The sequence below is a fragment of the Oncorhynchus masou genome, chromosome 3, assembly GCF_036934945.1.
Source record: "Oncorhynchus masou masou isolate Uvic2021 chromosome 3, UVic_Omas_1.1, whole genome shotgun sequence".
In the NCBI taxonomy this organism is placed as follows: Eukaryota; Metazoa; Chordata; class Actinopteri; order Salmoniformes; family Salmonidae; genus Oncorhynchus; species Oncorhynchus masou.
Genome location: NC_088214.1, coordinates 32,963,811 through 32,991,692, shown reverse-complemented (window position 1 = coordinate 32,991,692; position 27,882 = coordinate 32,963,811). Strand labels below are relative to the sequence as shown.

Here is a 27,882-nt window from a genome sequence, read left to right as displayed (position 1 = left end):
GGGCTTTACTTGGCTCATCGCGCTCTAAAGACTCCTTGTGACGGGCCGGGCACCTGCAGGCTAACCTCGGGCATCAGGTAAATGGTGTTTCCTCTGACACATTGGTGCGGCTGGCTTCTGGGTTAAGCGGGCGGGTATTAAGAAGTGCGGTTTGGCGGGTCATGTTTTGGAGCTCGCATGACTCGACCTTCGCCTCCCGAGCCCGTTGGGTTGCAGCAATGAGACAAGATTTAAATTGGGGAGAAGGGGGTAAAAAATAAAACAAATGGGAGGCCACTGTGTTCTTGGGGACCTTGAATGCTGCTGAAATGGTTTGGTAACCTTCCCCAGATCTGTTCTTCGAAACATTCCTTTAACCTCATGGCTTGATTTTTGCTCTGACATGCACTGTCAACTGTGGGACCTAAAAACCTGTTTTCGCTTTGTCATTATGGGCTATTGATGAGGACATTTTATTTAATACATTTTAGTATAAGGCTGTAATGTAACAAAATGTGGAGAAAGTCAAGGGGTTTGAATACTTTCCCAAGGCATTTCGAGCACTATTTAGTTTTTACCAAGGTCTATCTATGCACTACAGGGCTCAACATTTTACGCTTGTCCTCCTGCCGGACAAAAACAATAGATTTAAGTTGTCCATTCGAATGGACAAGTAAATTATATTTAAAAAAAAAAAATATATATATATATATATATATATATATATTCTAATAAATGTTTCATAATTTAAAAAGCCAACGTGCATATTGGCTACAGCATCATGTCTAAACTGATGCTGACAGGAGGGAGGCGCAAGAACATGTAGCCAAACTTTAATGGGACTTTTAATTACATAAACATAGGCTAACGCCATTCATGTTTGACAGCTATAATGAAGGATAATTAACATTGACGTCGAAAGCCGGGGTGGGCAATTCCAGTCCTCGAGGCCCTTGATTGGGGTCACAGTTTTGCCTCAGCTAACACACCTGACTCCAATAACCACCTGATCATGATCTTCAGTTTAGAATGCAATTTGATTAAATCAGCCGTGTTTGCAAGTGATGGAGAAAAAGTGTGACACCCAAATCAGGCCCTCGAAGACTGGAGTAGCCCACCCCTGGTCTGAAAGGCTCGATTCTGTTGACATATGAGGCACGGTGAGTTCAGAGCAAAATGGTCACAAGGCCGTAGAGTGAAGGACAATGCATATTGCGCAACGCACATTAACCACCTTGAATCTGAGCGCAGGCAAGCATTCTGAAACGATTTAACCACAAACTTAATTGTTTAAAACAGCAATGTTTTATATAATTTTATGAAGCATGTCTTTGCTTGTTTCAAAAGAAGCCTAGCCTAAATAAGACTACAGAAATGTTGAGGGAATTTTATAAATACTTAATGCCATTTAAACCAAAATGTCTCATGCTCCTAGTTATATTAATAACCCATGCTGGTTGATGCAACTTTAGAGCTCTCAATTTCTAAACAGATGACTTCATCGGTCACATGATCATGCTCACGCGTGCTTGTGTGCTTTTGAGAACGCCGTTTTCCCGCTATTGCATTCTGGACAATTCACACGTATCCTATAGCCATGTGTGCATTGATGAGCTTATAATATGAAGAAATAAAACAATCTACATTAAGCTAAACTCTCTGATCTGTTGTGTCAGCCTCAATGCTTTTGCAAAAAACAGAAATGTATGTGCAGTGGTTGTATTCATTTTGGATCAGTCGTCCCAGTCTGTTTAACCATAGAAATATTTAAAAATCGGCCCAGGGACGACGGGACGCCCTTAAATTCGAGCCCTGGAGGGGGCATAAAAAGTATTTGGTAGTAATTGTAATGTTGCAATATTTCTAGGAGAAGTTTTGGAGAAGCTTTAAAAGAGGACAGTGATTTATTTTGAGACTGGCTTGAATAAGCAAAGAGAGGTGTTTTCTACATTTCTTGTAAAAAAGATCATGCATTTTGTTTTGTAAAGTGGCATCCTTGTATCATACAATGAGCTTTTGGACAAGTAAGAAATGTTATTTTAAAATCTGTCCTACTTGTCCCAAGTGGCTAAAGGGATGGGTTTGGGATGCAACCTGTGGGGGATGTAATAGCCAGGAGTGTTAAGGGACTAGGGGGAAGGGTAGAAGACAGAGCCTGGCTGAAGGTCCATTTTGTGGCTTTTAAAGCTCACTGAGGCCCCGAGCTGAGATAGACTTGCTGCTGACCACAGCTGTGTGTGTGTTCTGCCCTCTCAGCACTGACCCTATCCGCCGAGGGGTAAGATCAGGAGGCCAACGAAGCCCCACAAACACCACATTTCCCTATAGAGAATAAAGTATTTGATCATTCAACCACACAGTACCATAAAAATCAGTCCATCTTTAAAACCAAAGCCATCCAATATCAACAAATCTCTTCCCATTCACTCAACTGACATGTAATGAGAATTCTGGAACAAATCAATAGGCTGACATTTCAGAGGGTTTTGTAGATTAAAATCGGGCTTAGGCTGACAGAATATTTTAGAGGCCCTCCTGTTGGCCACAGGAGCAAATTTCCTGCAATTCCACACATTGCCACGTGGCGAAAATACCATTTTAAAGCTAATGTCCTGTAATTCTACACATTTTGCCATGGCTTATGCCATTCCGAGTGACTCAAACATAACAAAACCCATGACAAAAATAAGCCTGAATGTATTATTTGGGGAACTTTAGATTCTCCTTGACTGTTTAGCTTTTATTTTGGTGATTGTTAATTCTCAAAGATGATCTTTTTTTTTTTAAATGTATTAGAAAAAATAAGAATAAACTTTTTTCGTCATTTAACTTTGCACTTTTTGGGGGGTTTGGACATAGGTGGCCCGAAAAAAACCCTCAGACTGAGATCACTGTGAGCGGTGACATCAAGCCAACAAAGGGTTACATTTGTATGCTTGTGAAATGGTATTACTCTGAAAACAGTTTGACAATTGGGGAACTCATTCACACTGATGCCCCAAGACAATAGTAGAAGGGACATTGGCTGCGTCCCAAGCAAAACCTTAATCACTTTATAGTGACCAAGGCCAATATCGGGAATCGGGTGCCACTTGGTACGCAGGCGATACTTTATATTCAGAGCAGCGTCCCCTCCACGTCTGTCCACCCACAGAATATATTTATCACATACATTTTTAATTGACTGTTGCTGGCTGGGGGAAAGGCAACGCTGCATGAATTCTAAACATTACAGCCATTCAAAATGTCACACTCATGAAGAAAGGAATTGATCACATTGTCCCCACCTCAAAAGGAACAAGAAAATGTTTTATTGCCCTTATGGTCAACTAAGTTAAGGTCCCAAATGTCCCCCTTTCCCTATATAGTGCCCTATGTTATGGGTCCTAGTGCATTATATAGGGAATAGGGTGCCATTTGGGAAGTGCCCTTAAATTCAACCCACACACACGGACAGCAGCACAAAAGCAGGGGTGGCAGGGAGAGAGAATTGATCTAACACATTGTCTTCAACAATTTCATGATTTTCCAATTACCTTTCTCAAACACCTACCAAAGTAAAGGTTTGCTCTTTTTTTATATAGCTCCTGCTAGCTCGACAAACCATGATTCAGTGCCTTTCATCTGGGATGTGGAATGTATGTGTGTTAGAGGTCGACCGATTAGGATTTTTCAACGCCGATACAGATTATTGGAGGACCAAAACAAAAAGCCTAATATATATACATATACATATACATACATACACATATATATATATATATATATATATATATACATACATACATATACATATACACATACATACACATATATATATATATATACACACACACACACACACACACTTTTGTAATAATGACAATTGCAACAATACTGAATGAACACTTATTTTAACATAATATAATACATAAATAAAATCAATTTAGTCTCATAACATGAATGATGAATGTTGGATAAAAATACTAATTTCTATATGCAGGAAATCCTATTTTAATAATGGGCATGGTAAGAATTGACTACCAAAGTGCGAGTCATAATTCCCATGACACCTAGAAAAATCTGAAAAGCGGTTCCATCATTCATTTATTCTATAGGATATTTTTAGATTCACTTAAAATAAGGTCTGTGTTTCGTGTAGGCTTACACCACCGTGCCAATTTTATAACTGTGTAGATATCCATAGGACAAGGTAACTCTGATCAATATTGGCTAAATATAAGCGAAGATTATTTCTTTTGTAGAGTGGATTTATGAAAATATGTTGACAAACGTTACCTTCTCCTAGTGAGATTTACACGGGTATCAAAACGCCGAGGCGGTTTAAGCCTGCACGAAACACAGACCTTATTTGAAGTAGATCAAGAAATTCTCTATGGAAGACATGAACGGTAAAATAATGAAGGAACCCCTTTCAAGTTCAGCCGCAAGTTATTACAGGAATTATAACGCGTCGACAATCTCTCTCTAAACCATTTATATATACACCTTTGACAATTATGAGCCTGCTGCTGCCTACCACCCCTCAGTCAGACTGCTCTATTTCTCTCTAAACCATATACCTTTGACTATTACGAGCCTGCTGCTGCCTACCACCCCTCAGTCAGACTGCTCTATCAAATCATAGACTTAACTATAATAAAACACACAGAAATACGAGCCTGAGGTCAAATTCAGAAACTATCACCTCGAAAACAAAACGTTTATTCCGTTACGTATTTTATGGAACGGGTGGCATCCATGAGTCTAAATATTCCTGTTACATTGCACAACCTTCAATGTTATGTAATAATTACGTACGAAATTCTGGCAAATTAGTTTGCAAAGAGCCAGGCAGCCCAAACTGTTGCATATACCCTGACTCTGCATGCAATGAACGCAAGAGGTAACAATTTCAGCTGGTTAATATTGCCTGTTAACCTGGATTTCTTTTAGCTAAATATGCATGTTTAAAAATATATACCTGTGTATTGATTTTAAGAAAGGCATTGATGTATATGGTTAAGTATATCATTGGAGCAACGACAGTCGTTGATTGATTGATTGTTTTTTTTATAAGATAATTTTAATGTGAGCTAGCAACTTACCTTGGCTTACTGCATTCGCGTAACAGGCAGGCTCCTCGTGGAGTGCAATGTAATCAGGTGGTTAGAGCATTGGACTAGTTAACTGTAAACGTGCAAGATTGGATCCCCCGAGCGGACAAGGTAAAAATCTGTCGTTCTGCCCCGAAACGAGGCTGAGCGTTCCAGGCCGTCAATTGAAAATAAGAATGTGTTCTTAACTGACTTGCCTAGTTAAATAAAGGTGTAAAAAAAATGAAATTGGCCATTCCGATTAATCGGTCGACCTCTAGTGTCTGTGTGTCTTTTGTACGATGTGTGTGAGTGAGAATAACCCCGGGCTCCACTCACCAGCTGTGGGGGCCGGGGGGCCAGCTCCTCTCAGGGGGCCAGTGGTGCCAGCCAGGGTAGAGGTGATGCGACTCAGGCCCCTGCCCAGCCTCCTGAACAAGGGGTCTGTGACCACGTTGTCCTCGTCGTGTAGTGATAGTGTCCGGGGCCTAAAGTGCCTCCATCGGCTCGACTTAATGTTCAACAGTATCTGACTGAGGTCTGCAGAAGAGGATGAATAAGAAGAGGTTCTGTCCGAGGTATTTGTTTGTGAGGTACTAGCAAACTTGTCTGTGACTGGAGAGTGGGGCGGCAGGTCAAGCACGTCCGAGTCCAGCCCATGAAATACATTGTCAAAGTCTGTGCGCGCCCTGTCCAGCAAAACCCTGAGGGAAAGAGGGGGAACAGTGTTTAGTCCTTCTGTTAGCCACGCAATTCATTCATGCTATTGGTCCCAGAAAACTAGAATTTTATTCTCATGGGTGGTCAGTACTAGCATCCATAGCTCGGTCTATGAATTGGAGACTAGTTGCATTGCTCCTGCCCCATTACTCAGCTTTTTACTAAAATATTGTCGGGGGTGGACTGCTTGGATGTTTGAATCCCAGATTGCCCCTTTAACTCTGAAGAAACCTACCTTCCCCCTCGTCCCAGGCGTCGTCGCGCCATGCCCAGGCAGCGTGGTGGCACGGTGAGGGTGGTGAGGCAGTAGCGGTAACGAGTGTCTCCCAGGCCGCCCTCTGACGGACTGACCCACGGCCAGCTGCCCCCGTGGTCCAACTGAGACTGGGGACAGACAAGAGGAGCCATTAGACATGACAGGAGTTACGAACCATGGCCAGACAGTATGCCACTGGGACTATGTGTGCTCACTTCGGCTGCGTTTCTGTTTTGAAGTACGTTGTATTGTAATTGATTGATTGTGCATTTTGTAAACATGTTCAATAAAGTTACTGTGTGGAGTCGTCTATACTCACGGCATAATATTGACAGCCTGCTTTCCTCCGGAAGGCAAAAGAACCGTCTGGGTCATTCTCCTCCTCAGCTTCTGAGGAACCTGAGTGCATCTAGAGAGGAGTAAAGGGAGAGAGACCAGTCAGTCACAGGTCACCAACAGGGCCATTGTTATGATTAACAGATATCCACCACAGATGTCCAAGGCCCAATCCTAAAGCGACCCCAAAGCCCTTGTGGAGATCTGAGAAGATTTGTAAGGTGAAAATAATCATAGCCATATAGCGCCACCATCCTCTTTGATGGGCTAAGTCAGAGTTTCCCGAACTCTGTCCTCGGAACCCCACGGGGTGGAAGTTCTGTTCAAATAATCATCCAGCTTTGATAATTTGAATCAGCTGTGTAGTGTTGCTTATACCAATCAAATCCTCTCAGATATCTAATTGCCTCGGGGTCCATTTGGGAGACAGCCCGAGTCAAAGCGCTCTGCCTACCTGGGAGTGCAGCTCGTCGTCTGAGCTGGGGAAGTCATACTGGTGGACGTCCTTAGCATTGAACACAGAGGGACCAGAGTGGTGGAGGGCAGCAGCTGACAGGGGTAAGACTTTAGGCTTCTTCTCATACTTCCGCTTCTGCCTGACGACCTCGGTCTTCTCCGGCTAGAAAGTAGGGAAGGACCCAGACACATTTTGTCACTTACTTGCAGTCTAATACTTCAGGAGAATACCTTCAAGACATTGGCCCGTATTCACCAAGTATATATCCGAGTAGAGCTGCTGATCTAGGATCATTCATTGGGCTCTGAAAGGCCAAACTGATCCTAGCTCTAGCAGTCTGCAGTAGAAGGCGGAAGTTTACATACACCTTAGCCAAATACATTCAAACTCAGTTTAAAAAAATATATTTTTAATTCCTGAAATTTAATCCTAGTAGAAATTCCCTGTCTTATGTCAGTTAGGATCACCACTTTATTTTAAGAAAGTGAAATGTCAGAATAATAGTAGAGAATTATTTATTTCAGATTTTATTTCTTTCATCACATTCCCAGTGTGTCAGAAGTTTCATACACTCAATTAGTATTTGGTAGCATTGCCTTTCAATTGTTTAACTCAAATTCAATTTATTTATATAGCCCTTCGTACATCGGCTGATATCTCAAAGTGCTGTACAGAAACCCAGCCTAAAACCCCAAACAGCAAGCAATACAGGTGTAGAAGCACGGTGGCTAGGAAAAACTCCCTAGAGAGGAACCAGGCTATGAGGGGTGGCCAGTCCTCTTCTGGCTGTGCCGGGTGGAGATTATAACAGAACATGGCCAAGATGTTCAAATGTTCATAAATGACCAGCATAGTCAAATAATAATAATCACAGCAGTTGACGAGGGTGCAGCAAGTCAGCACCTCAGGAGTAAATGTCAGTTGGCTTTTCATAGCCGATCATTATGGGGTCTCTACCACTCTTGCTGTCTTTTAACTTGGGTCAAACGTTTTGGGTAGCCTTCCACAAGCGTCCCACAATAATTTGGGTGAATTTTGCCCCTTCCTCCTGACAGAGCTGGTGTAACTGAGTCAGGTTTGTAGGCCTCCTTGCTCACACATGCTTTTTCAGTTCTGCCCACCAATGTTCTATAGGATTGAGGTCAGGGCTTTGTGATGGCCACTCCAATACCGTAAATTTGTTTTTAAGCCATCTTGCAAAAACTCTGAAGTCTTGGCTGATTTCTTTTGATTTCAAGCAGAGGCACAGAGTTTGTAGGTAGGCCTTGAAATGCATCCACAGGTACAACAATTGACTCAGATCATGTCAATTAGGCTTCTAAAGCCATGAAATCATTTTCTGGAATTTTCAAAGCTGTTTAAAGGCACAGTCAACTTGGTGTATGTAAACTTCTGACCCTCTAAAATTGTAATACAGTGAATTATAAGTTAAATAATCTGTCTCAACAATTGTTGGAAAAATTACTTGTCACGCAAAGAGTAGATGTCCTAACCAGCTTGCCAAAACTATAGTTTGTTAACAAGACATTTGTGGAGTAGTAAAAAACGAGTTTTAAATGACTCCAACCTAAGTGTATGTAAACTTCCGACTTCAACTGTATATGAATATGGGCCATTGAGGTCACCCTCTTGCTCTGTTGCCATCTCCCTCTCTCACCTTGGACTTGTACTCCTTGAGGTCCATGTGGTCCTGATGTCTGTACTGGTTGCTGTTGGTCAGCGGCAACAGAGGGATAATATGGGCAGGCTTGTCCAGTGCACGCTGGGCCAGCACTTCAGCCATGATCTCACCACCAAAGTCAGACATGCCGTTCCTGGAGGGGCATCGGTCAAAGTCAAGATATAATCAAGCATTTGAAAAACAACTGGATCTCAATCAAAGCGTCAGCCACTATCAAAACCCGATTTAAAACATTGTTTAGGAACTAAATGATCGAAGGCTAACTCTCTTAAATGGATCAGAACCATTCCTATACAGTAGTACCAGAGATCCTATAGGTCAAATTGATGTTTGGCTAGCTAGCGAACAAAACACTGAGCAGACACATCTACAAACGCATTGTTTACAATACTCTACCATAATTTGATCAGTTTCTAGAATTGAAAGCTTTCCTGACCAAGATGTCTGGCATCCTAGCAACATGCCTTTAAAAACAACCTCTGTGTCTCTCTGAGTAGTACCCACCTCTTCTCTACGATCTCCAGGGTGAGGTGCAGCAGCTCTCTCTTGCTCTTCTCCCTCCTCTTGATCATCTCCAGGATGGTGACTGCTCGGCTCAGGTCCCTCCGCAGCTTCAGCATCTTCTCATAACCAGCCTCCTCGTTCTTACGGTTCTGAGGTGGGCAATTTCACCATTAAATTGACAGTCACCTGCTGTAAACAACCTAGCGTAGGCCTCTATTTAGTTGAAATGAAAATGTGTAGGGGTATTGGTACATACCACACACTTTGGGCCAGTTTCCTGGACACAGATAAAGCCTAGTCCTGAACTAAAAAGCATGCTCCATGGGAATTTCCATTGACCGAGACTAGGCTTTATCCGTGTCCGGGAAACAGGCCCTTAGTGTTTACCTGAGTTGGGTCAACTAGCCCCTATATGCTCTGGTCTAGAGGTGGGATCCTACCTTTCTGGTCTGCATCTTCTCCGTCCTCCTGCGGAAGGCCACGTAGGGGTCTGAGGTGCTGGATCCGTCCCTCTTCTCCTGCTTCACAGTGGGGTGCAGCGTGCCGTGCTTGTTGTTTTTCCTCTTCCTGGTCCAGTAGTCAAACACTTCCTTGATCAGCTCGTCATCCTCCTTCAGCAGCAGCTTGGCCTCCTGCAGGCTCACCGCCTGACAGGCGGAAGAGGGGAGGGTCACTGTCATGACTTAACCCAAAGATTCCCAGGACTCTAGAAGCTATTAACTTAAAATGACAACGACTAGGTTCCAGTTTAACAACGTTTACTTCAGCGTATTTCCACAGTACATGGTTGCCATGGCAATCAGGCCAGATCCATCAACACCGAGACTACCGCGCAGGTATACTAATAACATAGCACTCTCTCTTCTCCCATCTAAGCCAAGTGCATGTGATTGGGCATATGATGTTTGGGGGTGGGTGCCCAGATTAGCACTATATAAGAAATAGGGTGCCATTTGGAATACAGGAACCAAGGCTTACCTGCTGCCCACTGCCTTTCTCCAGTCGGTCGATCATCTCCTCAAACTGTAAAAAGGTGATCTCCATCTTCTTCTTCAGTTTGTGAACAAAGGCCTCATCCTCTGTGTCCAGGTCATAGTCCGGCTGCTCCGTGTCCAGGCTGAAAGCTACGGAGAGAGACCGAGAGAGAGAGAGTGAGTTTTGAAATGAGGATGTCAGTGTCCAGGCTTAAAACTACAGAGAGAGAGAGAGAGACCCAGAGAGGAGAGAGAGAGACCCAGAGAGGAGAGAGAGAGAGACCCAGAGAGGAGAGAGAGAGACCCAGAGAGGAGAGAGAGACCCAGAGAGGAGAGAGAGAGAGACCCAGAGAGGAGAGAGAGAGAGACCCAGAGAGACAGAGAGAGACCCAGAGAGACAGAGAGAGACCCAGAGAGACAGAGAGAGACCCAGAGAGACAGAGAGACCCAGAGAGACCCAGAGAGACCCAGAGAGACCCAGAGACCCAGAGACCCAGAGACCCAGAGACCCAGAGAGACCCAGAGACCCAGAGACCCAGAGAGACCCAGAGAGACCCAGAGAGACCCAGAGAGAGACAGAGAGACCCAGAGAGACCCAGAGAGACCCAGAGAGACCCAGAGAGAGACAGAGAGAGACAGAGAGAGACAGAGAGAGACAGAGAGAGACAGAGAGTTTAGAAATGAGGATGTCAGTGTCCAGGCCGAAAGCTACAGAGAGAGACCGAGAGAGAGAGAGTGAGTTTAGAAATGAGGATGTCAGTGTCCAGGCCGAAAGCTACAGAGAGAGACCGAGAGAGAGAGAGTGAGTTTAGAAATGAGGATGTCAGTGTCCAGGCTTAAAACTACAGAGAGAGAGAGAGAGACACCGAGAGAGAGAGACCCAGAGAGGAGAGAGAGAGAGAGACCCAGAGAGGAGAGAGAGACCCAGAGAGGAGAGAGCGACAGAGAGAAACAGAGAGAGAGAGAGAAACAGAGAGTTTAGAAATGAGGATGTCAGTGTCCAGGCTGAAAGCTACAGAGAGCGAGAGAGAGCGAGACAGAGAGAGAGACAGAGAGAGAGACAGAGAGAGAGACAGAGAGAGAGACAGAGAGAGAGACAGAGAGAGAGACAGAGAGAGAGACAGAGAGAGAGACAGAGAGAGAGACAGAGAGAGACAGACAGACAGAGAGAGACAGACAGAGAGAGACAGACAGAGACAGACAGAGAGAGAGAGACAGACAGAGAGAGACAGACAGACAGAGACAGACAGAGAGAGAGACAGAGAGAGACAGAGAGACATTAGACATGAGGATGTCAGTGTCCAGGGCTTAAAACTACAGAGAGAGACCGAGAGACCCAGAGAGGAGAGAGAGAGAGACCCGGAGAGAGAGAGAGACCCAGAGAGGACAGAGAGAGAGACCCAGAGAGGACAGAGAGAGAGACCCAGAGAGGACAGAGAGAGACCCAGAGAGGACAGAGAGAGAGACCCAGAGAGGAGAGAAAATCTTAACAGTATATTTGACCTCTCAGCTTCCCTATCAAATCTAAAAATCTCAAATAGAAAACCGAAGAAAATTAACAACAATGACAAATGGTTTGATGAAGAATGCAAAAATCTAAGAAAGAAATTGAGAAACCTGTCCAACCAAAAACATAGAGACCCGGAAAACCTGAGTCTACGCCTTCACTATGGTGAATCACTAAAACAATACAGAAATACACTACGGAAAAAGAAGGAACAGCATGTCAGAAATCAGCTCAATGTAATTGAAGAATCCATAGACTAACCACTTCTGGGGAAATTGAAAAACACTAAACAAACAACAACACAAAGAATTAACTATCCAAAATGGAGATGTATGGGTAAACCACTTCTCCAATCTTTTTGGCTCTATAACAAAGAATAAAGAGCAAAAACATATACATGATCAAATACAGATCTTAGAATCAACTATTAAAGACTACCAGAACCCACTGGATTCTCCAATTACATTGAATGAGTTACAGGACAAAATAAAAACCCTCCAACCCAAAAAGGCCTGTGGTGTTGATGGTATCCTCAATGAAATGATCAAATATACAGACAACAAATTCCAATTGGCTATACTAAAACTCTTCATCATCCTTAGCTCTGGCATCTTCCCCAATATTTGGAACCAAGGACTGATCACCCCAATCCACAAAAATGGAGACAAATTTGACCCCAATAACTACCGTGGAATATGCGTCAACAGTAACCTTGGGCAAATCCTCTGCATTATTATCATTAACAGCAGACTCGTACACTTCCTCAATGAAAACAATGTACTGAGCAAAAGTCAAATTGGCTTTTTACCAAATTACCATACAACAGACCATGTATTCACCCTGCACACCCTAATTGACAACCAAACAAACCAAAACAAAGGCAAAGTCTTCTCATGCTTTGTTGATTTCAAAAAAGCCTTCGACTCAATTTGGCATGAGGGTCTGCTATACACACTGATGGAAAGTGGTGTCGGGGGTAAAACATACGACATCATAAAATCCATGTACACAAACAACAAGTGTGCGGTTAAAATTGGCAAAAAAACACACATTTCTTCACACAGGGTCGTGGGGTTAGACAGGGATGCAGCTTAAGCCCCACCCTCTTCAACATATATATCAACGAACTGGCGCGGGCACTAGAAAAGTCTGCAGCACCCGGCCTCACCCTACTAGAGTCCGAAGTCAAATGTCTGCTGTTTGCTGATGATCTGGTGCTTCTGTCACCAACCAAGGAGGTCCTACAGCAGCACCTAGATCTTATGCACAGATTCTGTCAGACCTGGGCCCTGACAGTAAATCTCAGTAAGACCAAAATAATGGTGTTCCAAAAAAGGTCCAGTCACCAGGACCACAAATACAAATTCCATCTAGACACTGTTGCCCTAGAGCACACAAAAAACTATACATACCTTGGCCTAAACATCAGCGCCACAGGTAACTTCCACAAAGCTGTGAACGATCTGAGAGACAAGGCAAGAAGGGCATTCTATGCCATCAAAAGGAACATAAATTTCAACATACCAATTAGGATTTGGCTAAAAATACATGAATCAGTCATAGAGCCCATTGCCCTTTATGGTTGTGAGGTCTGGGGTCCGCTCACCAACCAAGACTTCACAAAATGGGACAAACACCAAATTGAGACTCTGCACGCAGAATTCTGCAAAAATATCCTCCGTGTACAACGTAGAACACCAAATAATGCATGCAGAGCAGAATTAGGCCGATACCCACTAATTATCAAAATCCAGAAAAGAGCTGTTAAATTCTATAACCACCTAAAAGGAAGCGATTCCCAAACCTTCCACAACAAAGCCATCACCTACAGAGAGATGAACCTGGAGAAGAGTCCCCTGAGCAAGCTGGTCCTGGGCTCTGTTCACAAACACACCCTACAGAGCCCCATGACAGCAGCACAATTAGACCCAACCAAATCATGAGAAAACAAAAAGATAATTACTTGACACATTGGAAAGAATTAACAAAAAAAACAGAGCAAACTAGAATGCTATTTGGCCCTACACAGAGAGTACACAGCGGCAGAATACCTGACCACTGTGACTGACCCAAAATTAAGGAAAGCTTTGACTATATGTACAGACTCAGCGAGCATAGCCTTGCTATTGAGAAAGGCCGCCGTAGGCAGACATGGCTCTCAAGAGAAGACAGGCTATGTGCTCACTGCCCACAAAATGAGGTGGAAACTGAGCTGCACTTCCTAACCTCCTGCCCAATGTATGACCATATTAGAGAGACATATTTCCCTCAGATTACACAGATCCACAAAGAATTCGAAAACAAATCCAATTTTGAAAAACTCCCATATCTACTGGGTGAAATTCCACAGTGTGCCATCAGAGCAGCAAGATTGGTGACCTGCTGCCACGAGAAAAGGACAACCAGTGAAGAACACGCACCATTGTAAATACAACCCATATCTATGCTTATTTATTTTATCTTGTGTCCTTAACCATTTGTACATTGTAAAAACACTATATATATATATATATAGAGAGAGAAAGGTTCTTTTTTAGACTGCTAAAAGCTGGATGAGAGATCTTTAGACATGAGGATGGGAATGAAGCGGACTATCAGAGATCCTGGGAGCCATTTTAAATCCCCATTGTGATGTCAAACCCGCAAGAGATTCATGCTGTTCAGCGTAAATGTATGTTCTGGTTTGGTTTTCAAGAATTAAAAACCACTTGATAAAGTGGCTCGTGCTGGCAAAAGCTACGCATCCATGACGCACGTCCCAGTGTAACTCCCCTGTTACCACTGACCACACATGCTAATGTAAAATTCCATTTCAAGAGTTCAGATGAAGATATTCAAAATTGCATGCGTCTCGGAGCTTAAATTAGGATCATGTATACTGTGTTGGCTTTCGCTGACTGGTCGAGCACCGGTACACACTACCTAGTGCGCTATTTTTAGATGTTGCACTACCAGAGTTTGGGTCTTTGCGTGTCAAAAAAGATGAAGTAGCACTGTCAAGGCTGTACAAAAAAGTCTGCAAACACCGGCCACACACGATGTGTTTACAATACCACATTGGTAATAAAGCATTATTTGTTTGACCGCAACTTCTGGGGTACCGAGCTAGCACAAATATAACCAGTCTGAACACAATGACCAGTAGAAACTGCAGTCATTTTCACTATTCTTAGCAATGATTTAGGAATCCTTGTGAGTAAGTATTAGTTAGGTTGCCACTTGCTCGCCCATTGAAATGGAACCTATTGAAATGGAACTGCTCGCCTATTGAAATGGAACAGTTCATGAAAATAAATAGCAAGCCAGCTACTTAACCATGTTGCCCAAAGCTAACGATATAAGCTGCATGCTCGCGTCATCTGGCTAGTGACGCTCGACCGGACTATGTGTTGTGAAGCTAGCCACAATAAGGATTATACACAAGTGGAATTTGCGGTTGGCAATCAAAATAAAAAATGTACCTCTTTGAAAGTGATGCAAATGAATACAAATAGTAGAATTATGCCATACTTTTATTTTGAAGGCTAACCGCAAAGTCCACTATTGTGTCTAATCCTTATTGTGGCTAGCTTCACAGATGGTTCGACCACCATTAACCTCGGTGTTAGGGGGCAGTATTTTCATTTTTTGGGGAAAAAACGTTCCCGTTTTAAACGGGATATTTTGTCAGGAAAAGATGCTAGAATATGCATATAAATGACAGCTTTGGATAGAAAACACTAACGTTTCCAAAACTGTAAAGATATTGTCTGTGAGTATAACAGAACTGATGTTGCAGGCGAAAGCCCGAGAAAAATCCAATCCGGAAGTGCCCCAGGTTTTGAAAGCGCTGCGTTCCAATGACTCCCTATTTAGCTGTGAATGTACCATCAACGAGCTTACGCTTTCTACGTATTCCCCAAGGTGTCTACAGCATTGTGACGTAGTTTTACGCATTTCTGTTGAAGAATAGCCGTAGGCAGCCACATTGCGTAAGTGGTCACATGGTGGCTCGGAGAGAGATTCTCGTGTAAAATACAGAGGTAGCCATTACTCCAATCGGTCAGAGTGAAAATATATCAGTCGGGACAATTTGTTTATCGAAAAGATATTAGAAAAACACCTTGAGGATGGATTCTAAACAACATTTGCCATGTTTCTGTTGATATTATGGAGCTAATTTGGAATATTTTTTGGCGTTGTGGTGACCGCAATTTCCGGGCGATTTCTCAGCCAAACGTGAAGAACAAGCGGAGCTATTTCGCCTAGAAAAATAATATTTTGGGAAAAAATGAACTTTGGCTGTCTACCTGAGAGTCTCGTGAGTGAAAACATCCGAAGTTCAAAGGTAAATGATTTCATTTGATTGCTTTTCTGATTTCCGTGACAAGTTTGCCTGCTGCTTGCAAGGCATAATGCTATGCTAGGCTATGATAAACTTTCACAAATGCTTGTCTAGCGTTGGCTGTAAAGCATATTTTGAAAATCTGAGATGACAGGGTGATTAACAAAAGGCTAAGCTGTGTTCCAATATATTTCACTTGTGATTTTCATGAATAGGAATATTTTCTAGGAAGATTTATGTTCGCTGCGTTACGCTAATTAGTGGCATATGATAACGGTCCCATTCACGGGCTGGGTGTCACTACAGGTTAATCAAATAAGAACGGTCTTATAAATTAGGGTTATTTTAGATGACACCAGCTAGCTAGCTAGCTAACATAGTGCTATGTTTTTGGGGAAGAACGTTGTTTGCATCAATGAGCTAGCTAGCTTTTCTTATGACCAGCACTGTATGTGCGTGAGACAACTTAACCAGCATCACAGCATACGTATCAATGAATCGTTGCAACATACGAGTGAATGAAATCAATGTGAAATAATTACGGAAAAAAAAATTATGAAAGTGTTAAATTATGTGACGTACAGTCATGTTCAGGTCCTGATTGGTCAACAAGTTTATTTGACAAGTCAAATAGTGTTATTTGACGTGCATCTTTTTTGACACGCAAAGAACAAAAAGTATTTCAATCGAAATCCTGGTTGAGAATGAACAGCAAAACAGCACAGCAAGTAAGTGAAAGAAGTAGGTTTGATTATGTTTTACAGGTAATGGGGACATACAGTTGAAGTCAGAAGTTCACATACACTTAGGTTGGAGTCATTTTTCAACCACTCCACAAACTTCTTGTTAACAAACTATAGTTTTGACAAGATGGTTTGGACATCTACTTTGTGCATGACACAAGTCATTTTTCCAACAATTGTTTACAGACAGATTATTTCAATTATAATTCACTGTAATGGTAATTCCAGTGGGTCAGAAGTTTACATACACTAAGTTGACTGTGCCTTTAAACGGCTTGGGAAATTCAAGAAAATTATGTCATGGCTTTAGAAGCTTTTGATAGGCTAATTTACATCATTTGAGTCAATTGGAGGTGTACCTTTGGATGTATTTCAAGGCCTACCTTCAAACTCAGTGCCTCTTTGCTTGACATCATGGGAAAAATCAAAAGAAAACAGCCAAGACCTCCAAATTTTTTTTTAGACCTCCACAAGTCTGGTTCATCCTTGGGAGCAATTTCCAAATGCCTGAAGGTACCACGTTCATCTGTACAGACAATAGTACGCAAGTATAAACACCATGGGACCACGCAGCCGTCATACCGCTCAGGAAGGAGACGCAATCCCAGAACCTTGTGAAGATGGAGGAAACAGGTACAAAAGTATCTATATCCAGAGTAAAACGAGTCCTATATCGACATAACCTGAAAGGCCGCTCAGCAAGGAAGAAGTCACTGCTCCAAAACCGCCATTTAAAAAAATCCAGACTACGGTTTGCAACTGCACATGGAGACAAAGACTGTACTTTTTGGAGAAATGTCCTCTGGTCTGATGAAACAAAAATAGAACTGTTTGGCCATAATGACCACCGTTATGTTTGGAGGAAAAAGGGGGAGGCTTGCAAGCCGAAGAACACCACCATTTAACTGTAAATGCCATCAAAATAACTTTTTGCTCAAAGTGGTGTGTGTGTGTAAACTTTAACTATGAAAGTCAGTTAAGAACAAATTCTTATTTACAATGACGGCCTACCCCGGGCCAATTCTGTGCCTCCCAATCACGGCCGGATATGATACAGCCTGGATTCGAACCAGGGACTGTAGTGATGCCTCTTGCACTGAGATGCAGTGCCTTAGACCGCTGCGTCCATGTATGTGTGTGTTAACTATTCAACTGTACTCAAATGCTTAATAAGGCAGCAAGAAAATGTAAATATCAGTATCAGGGTTTTGGCAAGGAAAATATCAGATATCGGTATCGGCCAAAAATGTCATATTGCCTCATTACTATTAATAGAGCAATGTACAATACAGAGAATTTTGGTAAACAAGAAATTTATGGTAAGCTCATGGAGGCCACCATCTTTATCCACCTTCACTATTCTGACCAAAGCTACAGATGTATTGATTGGGGGTAAAGTGATTACTTTACATTTGGTCGGTTAAGCAAATCTGAGCAGAATCAAGCTAGAGGAACATACAAATTCATGGCAGTCATTCTAGGCAACTGCATTTAAATTTGGTCAATGACACTTTCAAAGTCCAAGACGGACAAGAATCCTGAATCCTAAACACACACTGCTTCATTTAAATAAATGACAATGTCATCAGAAGTTTGATTTGAGCTCTGGCGGCTTCAACTGCTAGACTTGCAGCAAAAACGTCAAACAAGGTGACATGAATGAACTCCATGCTTATCATAGAAAACATGTCTCACGTCGGACAAACGGCAGCAGGGACTTGTACTTTAAAACAATGACAAAAAGACATGACCAGGAAATTACATTTAGCCTCGCTCTTATCTGAATCAATCACAACAAATAACGTGATTCATGGACGATATGATAAGGTCTACTAAATTACTACTAAGGCCACGATCCCCCATCCCCCTACTCTCTCAAATGCCACAAAATGGACAAAAACATCTTGCCATTGCCGAAGAACCTACACCCGCAAATGTAGACGGTTGATCAACCTCCAAAATGGACACCTTGACCCAATGCCCTGTGCACTTAGGCAGATCTAAGAGGATCTGACTGCTGCAATCAATATGGAAACAGCTTCACTGTGACTTCTGATAGGCTGGGTGGACGTTTCATCATTGCTTATACCAATCAGATCCTGTCAGATGTCCACAAGTGACACAGGGAGTTAGAGTCGATTTGGTTGAGAGCCGTGAGAAAACGAGTTTTGATCAGTGATGGAAATAAAAAAAGTGCTGAAAACACGTTGGCTCACTATTTATAAAGAAGATGGAGGACAGGTTATAGCACCCGTACTTAATAGGCGGACCATGGGCTGGCTCCAGGCCCAGAAACGTGTTTTTATTAGATCAGGATTCGACTCCTGGTATCATACGAACACACAAACTACATGAAAAAATGTGTAGAATTACAGGAAACAAGCTTTAACTTCTTGAAACTCCCCATCCCGGATCCGGGATCGTGACTAAAGCCTCAGGCTCATTAGCATAACGCAACGTTAACGATTTCTGAAAATCGCAAATAAAATGAAAATAATGCGCCGACTCTCAAGCTTAGCCTTTTCTTAACAACACTGTCATCTCAGATTTTCAAAATATGCTTTTGAACCATAGCAATTCACTAATTTGTGTAAGAGTATGCTAAGCTAGCTTAGCATTTTGAGTAGCATTTAGCACGCAACATTTTCACAAAAACCAGATAACTAAATAAATAAAATCATTTAACTTTGAAGAGCTTCGGATGTTTTCAATGAGGAGACTCTCAGTTACATAGCAAATGTGCAGTTTTTCAAAAAAATATTATTTGTGTAGGACAAATCGCTCCGTTTTGTTCACGTTTGGCTATGAAAAAAACCTGTATACAGTTATAGCCTGAAGCTCATTAGCATAATGTAACGTTAACGATTTCTGAAAATCGCAAATAAAATGAAAATAATGCGCCTACTGTCAAGCTTAGCCTTTTCTTAACAACACTGTCATCTCAGATTTTCAAAATATGCTTTTGAACCATAGAAATTGACTAATTTGTGTAAGAGTATGCAAAGCTAGCAATGCATTTTGAATAACATGTAGCACGCAACATTTTCACAAAAACCAGATAACCAAATAAATAAAATCATTTACCTTTGAAGAGCTTCTGATGTTTTCAATGAGGAGACTCTCAGTTACATACCAAATGCGCAGTGTTTCCTGAAAGCGTCTGTGTGTAGGAGAAATCGTTCCGTTTTCCACATTGCGTCTGGCTACCGAAACGAAAATTCAGTCACCTACAACGTAAAACTTTTTCCGGATTAACTACATAATATCGACCGAAACATGGCAAACGTTGTTTGGAATCAGTCCTCAAGGTGTTTTTTCACATATCTCTTCATTGACATGCAGTTCGTGGAAGCTTGCTTTACTCTCTGTATCCCTTGGAAAAATAGTGGCAGGTGACTTTTGCGCACCAATTTCGGCGCAGGACACCGGGCGGACACGTGGTAAATGTGGTCTCTTATGGTCAATCTTCCAATGATCTGCCTACAAATACGTCACAATGCTGCAGACACCTTGGGGAAACGATAGAAAGGGCATTCTCATTCCTCTCGCATTCACAGCCATATAAGGAGACAAGGGAAAACAGAGCCTCAAAAATCCTGTTCATTTCCTGGATGCCGTCTCATCTTGGTTTTGCCTGAAGCTCACGTTCTAGGGCACGCATAGAAAATATCTTTGTATTTCTGGACACGTCAGTGTTTTCTTTCGAATCGTAGCAATTATATGCATAGTCGAGCATCTTTTTGTGACAAAATATCTTGTTTAAAACGGGAACGTTTTTCATCCAAAAATGAAATTGCGCCCCTAGAGTTTCAACAGGTTAAAATGGCCATTTACCCTCTCTGCCAACAAGAGGGGCGAGAACAGTTTGAACAGTTTAGGATCGAATGGGCTGCGAGGTGGGGTTGTTCCTACGCAGACAAATGGCAATATCGATCCGGATCTTTACCACCTAGGAAATGTGTGTGACCGGGCCTTCCTCAATAGTATTTGAGTACCCATGAGCTCTAGGACGAGATAGCATTAGCTCGAACTAGTTTTTTTAGTGATACAAATCCATACTTAGGAGTTAAATTGTCGATCTAATCTAAACTAATACTGCACCCCCCCCATATCAATAGCAGCCAGGTCCACTTTACTCACGCTGTATGTGAATAAGCTGCTTTGGCATCTTGAAGTCCCCGGGGTAGAGGGACTCGTAGTAGGCGATGTTGCCGTCTGCCTCCGGGACGGGGATGACCATGTTGTGTTTCTCTCCATACACCGACTGGGCCGACATGGCTCTCTGGAGATGGTGTTCCTAGAGAGACCGAGAAAGAGTTTTGTACTATTATATATGCCATTTAGCACTCTTATCCAAAGTGATTTCTAAATCATGCTTACATTTTGGGGTGCAGGAAACCAACCCTCCGTTGCAATCGCCATGTTCTACCAACTGAGCCACACAGGGAGAAGTTCAGAGATGAGGGCAAATTATTGAACAACATACCTCTGCCCAACAGGCCCTACAGATTAAACAAAGTCCAAGCACTTGAATGGCTAAATTGACAGGGTCAGCTGGGAGTCTGAGGTAACGGATGCCTAGAGAGAGGAGTACTTAAGTCAGAGTGAACGTCAATCACGGTAACACCAACTGCTGCCATCTGATCCATGAGGCCAGGAACAAATCAAGCGCCAAATCAGTACTGACAGAAACGGCAGCCTTTTCAAGGAGATTTCAGGTGACAAAACTAGTCATTGTTTGAAAGTACTAGAAAAACAACAAAGGACTGGAAAATCAAAAGTACACAGCAGGACTTGGCAAGGCAGGAGTAAAAGTGCTGGAATGGTTAGCAGTCACACATTGATTTATTTGGTTTTTCCTCCAGGTGCAGAACCCACGTACACTTCTCCACTTATAGCAAAGGCAATTTGTAGACTCCCTCGCATTCCTGCTCCTGTTCCAAAGTCTGGGGACTAGTTTGGACGAGGCACCTTGCAGATGCACTTTACAACAACCAAATAATGACAGTCCTTTGAAATAACTACAAAACACCAGTGGATAAAACAACAGTGTATCAAGTTTGAACCGTGTCCTCTGGCTCTGAACAGGGCCTGGGGCAGTGCTCGTCTGAGCGTGCTGGCCAACAGTACTAAAATGAAAGGGCCTCTGGCTCTCAGACAGACGTGGGCACCTTGCCCTTGGCAGCCTGTCAACACAGCACAAGCACAGCGTAGGCCCAGACTTGTACATCATCTCAGCGGAGTGTGTGTTTATGGTTTCACTGCTCTGGGGGCCCAAGGCAAACTAGAGTTGTTTCCTCTGCCTTCACACCAGCTGTGTCAAATGGGACCCCATTCCCTATTTAGTGCACTACATTTGCCCAGGTCAAGAGAAGACTTTGGCCTGATTAAAAGTGCACTATGTAGTGAATAGGGTGCCATTTGGGATGCACAGCCCACTCCCATCTGGAGTCGTGAAGTGTTCCCTTGTCAGCAGCTATGGCTGTGACGATACCAGTATTGCGATGTTTTCTCCATGCAAAGAATGAAAACAATGTGGACCAAACTGTTTGGTCCTTTAAAAACCAGCTGCATATAAAATAGTGTGTGCTCATCTTAGAAACTAAATATAATGGGACTCTGGAAGTGTTTGTTTCTAACAGTTGACTCATTTTCCTAAAGAATCCGCTTCGTGTTGCGTTTCCTTGCCACGATACTATTGAGTATCGCAATACTGGTATCGTCCCAGCTCTATCAGAAGCAGTCAAGTCTCTCTTCATAGGCACAATGATTAATTTATGGAACAATTAGTTACCGGTTTTGAAAGAAAAAAACTATACAAAAACAAAATGCAATAAAATATTTCCTAATGACCATGGGAAATATCAAATGCATTTATATATTGGTTTCAATAGGAGGCCGACCGAAATCGTTTTCCCGATATTAGCCTTTTAACCACTTGGGCCATGACGATACCAGTATCGCAATATCTTTTCAGGTTCAAACATGAAAAACTGAAGCAGACCAGACTCTCTGGTCATTTAAAAACCTGCTGTATGTAAAATATTGTGTGTTACAGCTTGGAAAATAAATAAGTCTGGATGACAACATGTTGGTTCCCAACATTAGGGCCTATAAAGTTTTATCCACTTGTTTTGTTGATACTGACGAGTATCAAAATCCCGGCACTAATAATGACCTAGCAGGAGGTTGGGGTACATTTTCACTGAATCAAAGCCCTTGAAAGTATGAGCAAGCTAAAACACAGCAACCACTGGCTTATTATTCTCCTCTATAAGATGTTTTACAGAGGCCCAGAACTGCAGCCTTAGAAAAACACACGGGCTGCCAAGCGTAATCAAACACCATTTTTATAGGCTACTTCCCTAGCGATGGCAAAGGGCTAGCAGATAATAGACTAGTTGAACTGCAGCTACTACCACAACAAAAATAGTCAACGTGGCCTGAACCATCCACCATCGGTCTCTTCCTCCTCCAGACTGCGACAGTCTAGAAATAGGCTTTAAATGAGCGTATCGATCACTGTCAAGGTCTGTCTGCTCTGGCGGCCCCACCACTGCTGTTCCTGTCCCGAATGCCTACCAGGCATCTACTGTCCCGAATGCCTACCAGGCATCTACTGTCCCGAATGCCTACCAGGCATCTACTGTCCCGAATGCCTACCAGGCATCTACTGTCCCGAATGCCTACCAGGCATCTACTGTCCCAGACCCAGTAAATGCCACTTAACATTAAGGGTGTAACAATACACATACTCAAACCGTTCGGTACGGGAAGCTCGATTCAGTCTGCACTGTGAACCCAAATGAACACAAGAAAAAATATAAAATAAAACCACTAGGACCATAGGCTTGTACACCTCAAGTAAATCTGAGCTTAAAAAAAAATACATTTCAGCTCATATTCGAATCAATTAGCGCATTTAAAACCTGCTGTAAGGGGCGGCAGGTAGCCTAGCGGTTAGAGCCTTGGACTTGTAACCGAAAGGTTGCAAGATTGAATCCCCGAGCTGACAGGGTAAAAATCTGTAATTCTGCCCCTGAACAAGGCAGTTAAACCCACTGTTCCAAGGCCGTCATTAAAAATAAGAATTTGTTCTTAACTGACTTGTCTAGTTAAATAAAAGGTCAAATAAAATAAACTCTCCTTTTGTGAGGCACAGCCGGGAATGAGTTCTGTACGATGTCAAGTGGTGGGGTTAATTAACCAGGAGGGTTCTCCATCATATAGTTTAAATCTCCAGTTTGGGAACATTTTGGCGTCCCAGTAGATTATAACGGCGACGGACAGAGAGGATTTTGCCACTGCTCATCCAGAATAGCCTATGCAGCTCCAAACACCTCCAACATTGACACATTTAAGCTGACTTCCCCTCCAGTATTCCTACCACCGGCGCAAGGCAGAAACGCAAAAAAACAAGAACTTCATCTCCCCCTTTCTGGCAGCTGAATCGGACCGGGCCAAAGACATTACAAGGACGATAGGTATGATTATAGCCGCGGATATACACCCATTCTAGGTGGCTGAGAAAAATAGGGAGTTTCAGCACCTCTTGAAAGTGCTCGAGCCACATTACTAACTTCGCAAAATTCGTTCCGAACTATGGGTTTGGTGAATCGTTACACCCTTAACATGGACAGCCACAGGGGAGGGTGACTGACGGGGCCACGGAATAGCAGCGCAAGTCCGGGGAGAAATACTCACGGTGTAACTTTCCCACTGAGACTGGATGTCTCCCAAATGGAGACCTATATAGTGCAATACATTTGACGAGAGATCTATGAGCTCTTTATATATTTCAACTTCAGCCAACTTGGATCTATTTGTTACTTAAGAAGGTAGAACAGTTGAATTGTTATGAACACACCCTCCTGTCCGTCTCCAACTGGTTGAACAGCATAACAGCCTGTCCACTTTGTTCAGATGTTGAAATCAAGTGGCCAACCTTATTTCTCAGAATGAGGGGTTGCCAATTCCTTATATAAATTGTGTTATGCTTATTGCACATTTGTAAAACACTGACTAGACAACTAGCATAAGTCTTTAGCTAAGACGCTGCTAGCAGTACACCAATACCACGCACGACAAACTGACCGTTCATTTTCCATAATCATTGTTCATTGATACTTCCATTTTAGTAATGTCTGCTCTATGTGCAATTTGAGAAGCTGAGAACATAAGTTAACTTCTCTATTACAGTAAAATAATGTCTCAGTGTGTTTGTGTCCATACGACCGATTCTGTTGGACCAAACCTCAAAATGCAAATAGCAAGTTGAAACCGCTGATCAGAGAGGAAGAAGTCATCTCTCATCTTTGTTACGTGAGTGGCAAGGCTTTGGTTGGTGTGTGTGTGTGTGTACACAGAGGAAGAAGTGAAGCAAGAAGTTTCACTCTCACCAAAATGTGTCCAAAATAATCCCCAACGCGTTTCTATGGGCTTATTTTGGATCTAACCTTGTCACTTCCCTTCTCGCCTTTGGGAAAACTCCCATTGTTAAGTGCGGTGACATGGGCATCTCATTATATACAGATCTCTGGTGGCCATGGGAAGGTGCACACAGCCCAAAAGGAGCAAAAGAGACAAGACCAAAAAAAGGACATGAGAGCAGGCGGACATGAACGGTCAAAAACAAAAAAAACATTGATTCTTGCAATACAGGCTTTTGTAATCTTATGCAAAAAAAATGGTTTTATTAATTCGACTTCTACCACAGCATTGTTGAATACTCATTTCTCATTGTCCTTCCAGCCATTTTAGAATGTACATAAAAACCAGATATCGGGACAGTTGGAAAATATATATCAGGACACCTTGCAATCATGATACAATATGCGACTACACTTGCCACAAAATACAGAAAGAAACCAACTACACAAACTGAAAGTGGGACACATTGTAAACGCAGTAAAAAAATTAAAAAAACCCGCGAGCTAGCATTGATTTGTTTTTGCAGAGGCATTTTTGGGAGTATCTGATGACCTAACGTGGTGAGTGATGAACTCTCATTTCTCCAGTCCCCTCCACAGCTAAAGCTGTCAAATCCTCCCACATTCTTCTAGTTTGACCAGCTGTTTTTGCAACTGATATTTTTGAATTCGGTTGTCATATTGGCAGGTTTGCTAGCAACAAACTACCTACCTTCTAGCTTAGTGTTTGATGTGCAATCTCCTCGTAATTAACAGTCAATGTTGACGAGTGTCCTGACGAGAAGGCAAACTTTTCCAGCTATGCCGATGCAAAAATATGGCATTATTAACTCATTGTTAAGGATGACCAGTGTGCAGTGTGCAAAAGCAATGGAAGTTATAGTCCTACTGCTGCATTGGCCTATAGGCTATGAATTCCATGCTCTCATTTATTTTGCCGACAATGCATCACGGTGTGTCCATATGGCAGAGGCTGGTGATCTCGCATTAGTTGACTTAACTTTCAGATTTTAATTTGAATTGAGATCATTATTAACCATGTGGCAATGATTGAGAAACGTGCATATAAAAATTGTGACTGGTAGGATAAATAGTAAGCCTCCCAAACTTGAAACTTACTCGCCACCTATGACATGTTTATAAAATAATTGCCTCCACATTTCCATGGTGGGATTTTGCCTATAGGCTACTTTGAAGCAAGGTAAGACAAGTTGGAATTGTTTTGATGGTCATAACAAGGATCATTTAGCTATTTGATTTTAAGACCCCTTAAGGTATCAAAAACCATGTAAAAAATATTGGATGAGACATTGAATTTGGCATTACTGCTATTAGCCAATTGACATGAATTGAATAACAGATTCACTACATGGAACAGATAGTCACCCCAAAAAAATCTAAGGGAAGTTTGTTCTGAAGTGACTGTCCTATATATATATATATATATACACACACACATATATGTGAGAAGACAGATCAGGAAACTAATAACTACGCATTTATCCTCTTATTTTAGGTACGGAACTATTTTTAAAAAACTGGTACCCGAGGACCAGTCTTGAGGCTTGTGGGCGTCCTAGAGCAAAACAGAGAACTTTGTAGGCCAAACCGTTCGGACGCTACAGATGTTTTTGTGAGAAGACCGATTTTCGGGATGTCTAATGGTCTGACAAACACCCCTCCAGCTCCGACACCTTTCAATGCAGAAGGGCGATATCGGCAGATGCAGTGGATTGAGATGCAGCCCAAGCAACAAAAAAAACATTGTGCTAAGACAGATTTTGATGGGGCTTTTTTTATTATTATGTTCATTAGAATTCCGCAGGGCCACAGAATTGTATGCTAAGGGTTATTAATGGATAACAGTTCATAAGCAGTTATGCATGCGTGGCGGTGAAACCATTTTACACCTGTTAACGGTAGCACTACCGCAGAGATTGTGGAAATATAGCCTATTGCAACACACATTCCAGGTGAAGGAGGTCAAAGCAGTAAGAAACTGGTGGTCTGCCAACATGTGTCTTCCAAGGAAAACTGGCACGCAGACAAATCAACAGATCCCACCAATTCCCTCTGCACCCTGTCTCAGACAATGACCCAGTGATGGTGAGTTCACGTAACAAACACTGGCTGTCTGGGCTGACACACAGTCGCACCTGTAGAAGGAAGAACTAGGGAGTCCCAAGCCCTCAAGCTGTTCTACCCCCACTAATCATAACTCAAGAGAATTCCACTGTGGTAAACCAAAGACAACACAAAATAAAAAGGTAACCCATGTATGGTAGATTTCTGTCCAACTGCTGTGCATAAAAAAAGTGTTACCAAAAGTAGAGAAGCTAGGTTGAAAAAGTCTAATGTGCAATCACCTAGAAGGCATAGACATAGCATTAAAGCTAGAACATCCATTCCCTACCCCAACCAAAACATCCATGAAAATAACTGTGTGACATAAGGTGGATACCACACTCATCTCGTTTCCCATGCCAGTCACTGAGAAGCTGTCACTTGCCTGACAGCTCCTCTGACAATGTGCGCTGTATTCTACATAAACAAATCACTCCTATCCTTGCGTGCCTCTTACACAATACTAGTGCTGCACAGCGCAACTTCAGCACTTTTTAGATACTAGAATGTGAAACTTTCCGGGTACAAGAACAGTTACTTTCGGGACTTCTGTCAAATGGGTCTCACTGATCAAGTATATATGTGCAGCCAACCCCTTATAATAGCATGCACCATGACTGCTCCACTTACTCATTGCTAGCCTGCACTGGGAGTCTTGGCTGCATCATGTTAGCTCCCAACTCATGCTGCAGATAAATTAATACACTTGAATAAAGCAACAAAGCATGTGGAATGTTTAAACTTAATTACTGTTGGCAAAACAATGTCCATTG

The 27,882-nt window shown here is 42.5% G+C and overlaps 1 protein-coding gene across 4 annotated transcripts in view; it reads right to left on the bottom strand.

Moving 5' to 3' along the window:
* LOC135514862 (enhancer of polycomb homolog 1-like) overlaps positions 1-27,882 on the bottom strand; it is a 41,073-nt gene that overhangs the window by 3,578 nt on the left and 9,613 nt on the right. For 3 of the 4 annotated variants that reach the window (XM_064938544.1, XM_064938552.1, XM_064938528.1), the window contains 9 exons: positions 20,697-20,853; positions 9,987-10,132; positions 9,449-9,655; positions 9,009-9,157; positions 8,481-8,637; positions 6,821-6,985; positions 6,350-6,439; positions 6,010-6,158; positions 5,394-5,758 (listed from right to left, as the gene is read on the bottom strand). In XM_064938544.1, the coding sequence (XP_064794616.1) occupies positions 5,394-5,758; positions 6,010-6,158; positions 6,350-6,439; positions 6,821-6,985; positions 8,481-8,637; positions 9,009-9,157; positions 9,449-9,655; positions 9,987-10,132; positions 20,697-20,832 (1,564 nt within the window). In that variant the 5' untranslated portion in view covers positions 20,833-20,853. Of the gene's footprint in view, positions 1-5,393; positions 5,759-6,009; positions 6,159-6,349; positions 6,440-6,820; positions 6,986-8,480; positions 8,638-9,008; positions 9,158-9,448; positions 9,656-9,986; positions 10,133-20,696; positions 20,854-20,936; positions 20,989-27,882 lie in introns of all 4 variants that reach the window. The other variant, XM_064938536.1, reaches the window with a different exon arrangement.